The sequence below is a fragment of the Suricata suricatta genome, chromosome 10 (assembly GCF_006229205.1).
Source record: "Suricata suricatta isolate VVHF042 chromosome 10, meerkat_22Aug2017_6uvM2_HiC, whole genome shotgun sequence".
NCBI classification, from domain to species: Eukaryota; Metazoa; Chordata; class Mammalia; order Carnivora; family Herpestidae; genus Suricata; species Suricata suricatta.
Window position 1 is genome coordinate 45,235,123 of NC_043709.1, and position 9,050 is coordinate 45,244,172.

A 9,050-nucleotide genomic window follows, 5' to 3' on the forward strand; every position below is an offset into this window, starting at 1 on the left:
TAAATTATTCTTCATCCTGTAAAAAGTTCATTCTTTCACCTAATTTCTCCTAAGGTTACTGTGCTGTTCTCCAAATCCTACATATTCTCCCAGGCTTTCTGAATTTGCAACGCTGTGTACCCTCCCCACCTAGTGAACTCCAAATACCCTTCAGAACCCAATCCAAATGATCTCCTCCGTGAAATAAACTAGTTAATTCCCTCTAATATTGCTCTATTCTAACTTGCACCCACAGCATGCATCACAAAAAATGAACCTGAAGAATTACTCAGTAGTACCTATAAGAGTGCATGACAGTGTATTGAACTATAGAAGGAAATCTGATTAAACATGAAAATTATTACTAATGAATTTGTAAGAAAAATATATAACTTTGCAAAACTGAAAACTCTTATTTTTCTAGGCAAACACAAAGAAAGTTTAAAATTTGTTTCCTTTTACAATTATCCACTAATATAGACAGACTCCTGATTCCACCTAATCCAGAAAACATTATCATGGCCTCTGAATAAAAAATAATCCCACTTTCCTATAGCTTCCTATAAAAATTAATACAAATTTACTGAATCCACAATATTTTTCATGGTTGAAAAACAAGGACTATCTTAATCTTTTCCCCTTTAGGGTTTACCCCTATTTATGCTGAAGGCACTAAGTAACTGTTTATGAAATTTCTGTTTATCAGCAAACAAAACTTGACCCCATCTTGGGTCCTCGGTTCTTTCTGACTGGGAAACCAATCACTTTTCCCTTATTTTCAGCTAAAAGCTCAAATAAGGAGCCTGCTTCAGATTCTGTGTCTCCCTCTCTCTACCTCTTCCCCGCTGTTCGTTTTCTTCCTTTCTCTCTCTCTCTCAGAAATAAACAAAAAAATGGGGCTCCTGGATGGCTCGGCCCATTAAGCATCTGACTCTTGATTTCAGCTCAGGTCAAAATCTCAGTTCTTGAGGTTGAGCCCCTCATCCAGTTCTGTTATCGCAGACCCTGATTGTGATTCTACGTCCCTCTCTCTCTGCCCCTCACCGGCTTGCATTCTCTCTCTCAAAACAAATGAACTTAAAAAAACACTACATTTGACATCCAATTTAAACACTTTGGAAGCTATTTCTCCTGCCAAATTTAATGGTTTTACTATAGACCTCAAAGTTTGGCCTGACAAGTGTACGAATATATCCACATTGCTCATAAGTGGACACAGATTAGAGAAATTATGGCTCTAATTTTTTCCTCTTAAGGACAGACATGCTAAAATAAAATTATAGAAACTACCCATGGGCACCTGGGTGGGTCAGTTAGGTTGAAAAGTCTGACTCTTGATTTCAGCTCAGGTGGAAACCTCCTGGTTGGTGGGTTCGAGCCCTGCATCCAGCTCCGTACCCACAGCACAGAGCCTGGTTGGGATTCTCCCTCTCTCTGCCCTCCCCTGTGTTCTCTCTCTCAAAATAGATATTTAAAAAAAAAAAAAAAAACTACACCCCTAAACCACTATTTTGTGCACGAGTAAATGAAGGCAAAGCTCAAGGCATATCTGCTCAGCACATTATGTTCTTGCAAAATAAATGTGCAATAAGTAAATTTATAAAATGTAGCATCAGTGTGATACAATATTACCTACTCTTATTATAACACTGTATTAAAGTTTTGACATTTCTTGATAAATATGATTGTAATACTTAAAAATGTGAGCTGTTTTATTTTGCTAAAGTCAAGCTTGAAACAAAAAAATTTCCTGCTACTTCTCTTTGAAATTTCTACATGACCTGAATCTGCAAGATGACCAATTAAAAACAAAAATAAACCTTCCACTTATACATACTTAATTTGATAAATTTGGCTAGAATAACATTAGAGGAACATTACATTGAGAAATATAGATGCTGTGTCCAGTCTAAAAAAAAAATGGTATTTGTAATGCCCAATTACTAATTTTAATGCTAATCAAAACAGCTTAATTTTTCTCTTTACATTAATAGTAAAATGTAATCTTATTTAAGAGATGCCTGGGTGGCTCAGTCAGCTGGGCCTCTAGACTTCTTTATTTTGGCTCAGGTCACACACTGATGGTCATGGGGTCAGTTGTGGGGTAGAGGAGCCCTGCTGTGGGCCTCAGGCTCCACGCTGGGTATGAAGCCTCCTTCAGATTCTCTCCTTCACCCTCTGTACATCACCCACTCATTTCCTCTCTCTTTCAAAAAAAAAAAAGGTTAAAAAATACATATAGCCTTCTTTAAAAAGTGAACATCAACATGACAACCATGTAAAAATGAGATAATGGGGTTGTGAGTCTGAGCCCCACAGTGGATAGAGAGATTATAAAAAATAAAAATAAAAATAAACTTGGGGCGCCTGGGTGGCTCAATCAGTTGAGCATCCGGCTTCGGCTCAGGTCATGATCTCGTGGCTTGTGGGTTCGAGCCCCGTGTCAGGCTCTGTGCTGGCAGCTAGTTCAGAGCCTGGAGCCTGTTTACAGATTCTGTGTCTCCCTCTCTCTCTGACCCTCCCCTGCTCACACTGTCTCTCTCTCTCTCTCAAAAATAAATTTAAAAAAAAAATAATAATAAAAATAAACTTGAAATAATGTATATGAAAGTGCTTGGCAAGTTGTAAACCATTCTTTAAAATATTAAGCAATAACATTAAGTCAAAGGGAATCAGATCCTCTGAATGGCATTAATTATTGAATACTGTTATGATACCAATCTCTGAAAAATTCTTTTACAAACAGAAAAATACAAAATTTAAATGATAAACATAATTTACAATGTAAAAAGTAACACAAAAACACATTTCTGCCAAATATGACACAAAACCAAATGCTCCTCTCCCAAACACATTGTATTACATAATCAATCATTACATTCTGTCAGGATGTGGATACAAAATGGAGTTATGTTTCAACATCCAAATATATAAATGGAAAAAGGCATATTGATATGTTTGGAAAAAAGCAAGTCTATTCATTGTTACCTAAATTGTCAGGACATATAATTTTCTCTTGCTTATTTTATCATTCCTTGGCAAAGTAAAAAATTACTAAGTGTGACTCTCATCTACTTTCAATATAAGACATTTCAATTCAGTAAAAGCACAGAAAAGTCTGGTGTCCTGAGTACTGGATCAAATTATCTTTTATAAAAATATATATCCTCTCTCTGTAGCTTCAATTTTCAATCATTAAAAAGTCTCTGGCAAATATACATCAAATGAAACATAAAAAAAGATTCCTAAAATCTTAAGTCAAATGTTAGCACCTCCACTAACTGCAATTCAGGAGTATCAATTACTCTGCTTTGATTTCTACATCTCAAAAAAAGGACACGAAACAGGTGTACAATCTCTTATTCAAACCCTCAAAGGGTAAAACAGTATATGTATCATTTATAACCAAACCTCCCAGAGTGGCATAGGCAGCAAAAATAATCAAATACATAAACATTTACCCTACAAAATGTTGTAAAACTAGATAGACCAATAAAGACCATGGTTAGGTTACCAATTTCAGTTGGAATTAGCCACCATGAAAAATTAGTTTCAGAGCTTAAAAGTTCAGACTACGTTAAGTCATCTTAACTAATTTTCATGAGAAGAACAGTATTTGAACTGAAGAACTCCTAAGCATTGGGCCAAGCATTAGAAGTAAAAAAAGATGGGGGGGGGCGCACAATCTACCTTCAAAAAGCCCAAATCTAATAGGAGTTCCTAGTTAGCAATTTCAAGTATATATTACTATGTAAATAAAAATACACATCATCTTCAATTTATGACGGGGTTACACCCTGAAGAACCCATCCTAAACTGAAAATATTAAGCTAAAAATATAACATATAAAACCTACTAAAAACTGTACTTTAGTCTCGCCTAAGTTAAATGCACTCAGAACACTTGACATTAGCCTACACTTAGAATACCACAAAGCCTCTTTTACAATAAAGTATTGAAAATCTCATGTAATTGACTGAATATTGTACTGAAAGTGGAAAAAAAATGGTTATATGGAGACAGAATGGTTTTAGGTGTATTGTTTATTCACCCCTGTGATATAGCATGGCTGACTGGCAGCCGTGAGTGGCTGCCTCTGCCCAGTATCATGACAGAGTATGAAAAATAAAAATAAAAAATTGAAGTACAGTTTCTATTGAATGAGTATCACTTTTATACCATCATAACATCAAAAAATTATAAAATTAACCATCACAGATCTGGGACTGTCTATTCAAAATATCTTTCAATCAGTGACCTTAGCCATACAAAATACAGTGAACTTTTTACTCTACATACATTTCTCGAAGAAGCTGGTTATCTAACTTCCCAGAATGCAAAACTATAGGGAAAAAAACCTCAAGGAAGCAAAATAACACAGGATGTCTTTCTTCCTATCCACTTTTCCAATAAGGTATTTCTGATCTATGGACTGGGAAACAGTACTCTGAAAACATGGAATCAAAAGACACCACGAGCCAGTTCAGTTTACTTCATATTAATTGATAACCTACTAAGTACTATGCACTACAGAAGGCACCAGAAATGTAAACATAAAGGCATAATCCTGCCTCTTAGGTAGGAAGATGCTTAAAGTCCACGGGAGGTTATGGTAGATGGTAGGGATGGACTGTAAGCTACAATGCCGCATGACACTTTTGATTATATAAGCTTAAAGACTAAATGCAGAACTAAAGGCTTTGAGGACTCAGGAAAAGTTTCATTTAAAAAGTGACACCAGAGTAGAGTTTTGAGGATAAGAAGTCTGTCAAACAACAGAGATGTGGTAGTAAAAGTACCCCTACCCACCCACATAAAAATATATGAAAGCAAAAAAAACAAAAACAAAAACTCTAAGTAACAAATAACAGTTGTCCAAAATACCTACCTATCTCTAGACTTAGACCTCAAGTGTAAGCATATATAAAATATCAAATATGTCCAGAAAAGGGAAATTTTCTCCTACACAACTTATATTTCCATATTAACCATTTTATTACTTCATAATTCAGTGTATCCCCAAGTGATATGCCAAGAGATGTGTATCTACATCTCAAAGAACAAGCCATTAGAAAAACATAGTAGGAATTCTTTTCCCAGGTCATCCCTAACAGTATAGACAAAGTAAATAAATGAATAAGCCATATCAGCATGACCTGTCATAGAGAGGAACTTTAAGAGTTCAAAAAAGGATGCCAAACAGAAAAACTAAAGCAACAAGAAAAAATATATACAGTAAACTGAATGCAGAAAGGCTAAATGAACAAAACCAAGGTAAAAATTATAATTTATAAATGGAAAACCCTAATGTCCATACTATTTCTTTTCAAAGGCAGACTCTCTATAACAGACATCAATTTTATATAGCTCTTTCAAAATATCTAGAGAAAGTTACGATGAAATTCAATTCCTGTTTAAGCATCACAGGTAGAAATTATCCTTAATAAGGAAGAACGATCACTTGTATCATCAACCAAAATGATTCCTATCATAGCACTAGATCCCTTGATATCAATATTGTATGCAATTTTATTTAAAAATTATAGTGCAGCTCAGATTAACTCTGTAAAACTGCCCTACCTGGTACCTTGGTTTCTTTTGCTTCGGTTACAAAATTCACCAGAGGTCTAGGTTACAAACAAAATCTTACTTAGCAGTATCTTTTCCTAAGACTGTATCACTATTTGCATAAGCTGTCCTCAATGCCTATTCAAGCAAGCATACGGAAAGTTCTGCTTTTAAATATGTAATAACAGAACAAACCTTGTACCACTAAAATTTTCAAGATAATTTAAAAATACTATTTATCACTTTTTTTAAAGAGTAAAAAACAAATGAACTTATTTTTACTTGTCTACTGAGGTCTACTCATTATTTCATATATAGATGCGAAGTATGCCTCTACTTTTCTACAGTATCAGAGAATTTTATGAAGCAAATTTGTCACTATACAGGGCAAAACCTTAACTTCCCACAGGCTGTGAAAAATTCTCTAAGAGTGTTTCAAGATACAAATACCTTTAATACCATTATCCACTGAAGAGATAAAACCAAAACAACTAGGTCAGAAGCACTTGTGATGAAATCTACTCACAAATCTGAACTACTTATTTAGTTTTGAACAAGCAGAAATTTCAGGTTATAACCAAGTGTAAAGTATCTCTGAAAAAATGAAAAAGTAAATTAAACATCAAAATTATTAAGTAAAAACATAGGTAATTAGCTCTCTTGGGGAGGAATATCATTCTGAGTTTTATCTTCAAGATCAAGTACTTCTCAAACAAAGAAGATATAAATACACTCTTGCATTTTGTCCTAATTTTTTCTACCACACAAATTTACTTTAAGACACAAGTATTACAGCAACTGAAATTTTTTTAAATGCTGTATTTGAAGACTGTTGCTTGGTTAGGCCTACAGGCAATTCTCATCCTCCAAGAGTACCAGATTAGGTTCCAGATCTCGCTATACAGTATACCTAGAATAAAAGAGTTCTGCTTAGGATAATTTATTTTTATTGATGCAACATTAATTAGGATGCAGAAAGTGTGCAAGTTTCTCGATTCCTGTTTAAATTACAAAGTATGCACAGAAGTAACTGGAATTCAAGCCCTTGGGGAAAAAATGAGAAAAGTACCTTTTTAAAATTAAATGAGAATTTTACAAAGTCAAGAAAGTGGTACAGTTTTGTCTTTTTTACATATACATTGTTATTTTTCCTTTAGATTTAATATCATATGAGAACTACAAACTAAAGAGGAATTCAACATACAAAACTTACTAAGGATCTTGGTCCAATAAGTAGCATTTCAATGAAAATATCTGAACGTAGACATCTAACCTTATAAACACGTAGATGTTTTAACCATTTCAGTCCTCTGTGATTCTGAATCAACCCTTTAAATCTGAGATGAAGTTATCTTGCAGAATTGCAAAAGGTAAGTGTTCCCTGACATTTGAGAAATAACTTGTCAAATATACTAAGTATTCCTAAACAATTCAACTTAAACCCAATGTAAATAGATATTTGAAATTTCTTTTCAACTCCCTCATACTTTATATTTCTACTTATATTATTTCAAAAGGCAAATCAAAAGTTACACTTAACGATTCTAGAGGTTTAGAAATTCTAATACCAACCCTGACAGGAAATGTGTTCAACTGTTAACTCCAAAGTCAAGTATGGCCTCCCTTGTGAACAGATTTTAACTCAGTACTTTCTACTATTTCGCCAAGAATTTTAGAGGTTGACATGAATAGAAACGGTCCAGAAAATTAAGAAAGGAGTTAAGATTCTCTGACCATGAGTTCTACGAAAATGAAACAGAATGTGTTGCATTCGGTCTTCTGGATGTTGAAAAGTGAAGGCTTCCCCCTAGGATTCAAAGGAAGTTGATGTTTGGGTTCCTTCGGAGAGGGTGGTACCCGTATGTAAGACTTTGGTGGTGGTAATACCATATCCACAGGGTATGGTATAAATGCAAACTCTTAAAACCTTGAAGTGCTTTTATAAACAAAAACTAGAATTCGCATTCACTGAGGACAAGAGTTTGAGGCTTTCTCTCCTAGATGGACACACAGCCTCAAGGAAAACCAAGGTGGGCCTCTTTCAACCCCACTCATTTCTTCCGTGAAACTTTTAAGTTAGACCCAAGACAGCACAAGGTGGAGAGGCCCCGGCGGAAGTAGAAACCTAGGACTAGCAACTTCACAAACAGAAGCGTCTCAGGTTCCTCCGCCGCCCCAGGACTATCCCGTCTCACTCTCTATCACACCGCTGAAGATTCACCCTTCCCGGTGCGGTGGCACAGGAAGCATCACAGTTGCACTCCTCCTTCCACCAACCATACCCTTTGGTATCCCAAGGCCGGGGGCTCCTGAGGCCCGTTAGCCAGTCCACTGTACCCCCCCCCCCACCATCTATTACACGCAGACACTAACATACACACAAACACACAAGTTGCAGGTGATGTGGGTGTACTGAAAAAATGTGAACAGCCAGAGACCGTGGCAGCTGCTGGGAACGCGGCAGCCCCATCAAAAGCGGACCCGGGCTCCTTGGCCACCGCTGCAGCCGCCTTCTCTTCTTCCCCAGGAAGCAGCGCGGCGGCGGTGGCTCCTCCGCGCTGGCGGGAGCTCGGCGGAGCGGAGTCTAAGAGAAGCCTCAGCGCCCGAGGAAGGGACCGGGCCTAGCTAGAATCCAGGGCTGCCGCTGCAGCCACCCAAGTACAGCGACGCTTTACGTCCCGTCCACCACCCTCCCCATACACACCCCCTCCCTCCTCCACCACCGCCACCCCCCCTCCCCGCCCGCTCCGCTCTCCCTCTCTCGATTGGAGCCGAGACAAAAGCAACGGGAAGCGGCGGGCCAGGACGCTGCCCGCGGACCTCGGGCACGGCCGGACCGGCCCCGAGGCATTCCCCAGCCTTGAGGGAGCCCCGAATCCGCCGCCCCCGCCGCGCACCCCGCTGCCAGACTTCCGAAAATTTGCCAAAAACTCACCGCATGAATTTTCTTGTCCCGCGGATCCAAGATGGCGACGTATCCACCGCGGAGGCTGCTGGGAGCAAGACCTTTACCCTCTGACCCCCGCCGTGACCCCCGTCGTTCCGGCTTCACTCAAAGCGGCGGCGGAAGGTGGGAGCGGCGATTGCCTACCGGACAGGGTTGGGGGTGGGTAGGCGGCTTCCCACGCGTTCGAGAAGAGGTGGGGAGAGGCGTTCACTCCCTCACCTTCTTCCCCGCGCCTTTCAGCATGTCCCCCACCGACTCACGGGAGGCTCGTAGCTTCTTCGCGGCCGTTATAGTGAGCCGGGCCTCTGCGGCCGCTGCAGTTCCCCTGGGACTGGGTCGCTCTGCACTGGGCACGGGCCCTGGGTCCGAGGCGGGCCCCGGGGGCCAGGGGCGGGGAATGGTGAGGTGGCGTCAGCCCGCCCTGCCTGGGGACGCGGAGCGTGTTTGTGTTTGTATTCGTGTCGGACACCACGCCCCTCCCACGTCCGCCTGGAACTGTCCCCACAACCACCCCACCGCACCCCCGACTCCCAGCACCTGAAGCAAAACTGATCGC

The 9,050-nt window shown here is 39.3% G+C and overlaps 1 protein-coding gene across 4 annotated transcripts in view; it reads right to left on the reverse strand.

Moving 5' to 3' along the window:
- Positions 1–8,651, reverse strand: part of CNOT2 (CCR4-NOT transcription complex subunit 2) — a 120,243-nt gene extending 111,592 nt beyond the window's left edge. For 2 of the 4 annotated variants that reach the window (XM_029953411.1, XM_029953408.1), the window contains exon 1: positions 8,483–8,648. Coding sequence is in view for 1 of the 4 variants with exons in the window: in XM_029953407.1 (XP_029809267.1) it covers positions 8,483–8,487 (5 nt within the window). In the remaining 3 variants the exon portion in view is untranslated. Of the gene's footprint in view, positions 1–8,482 lie in introns of all 4 variants that reach the window. The other 2 variants (XM_029953407.1, XM_029953409.1) reach the window with 2 other exon arrangements.
- Positions 8,652–9,050: the final 399 nt, after the last annotated feature.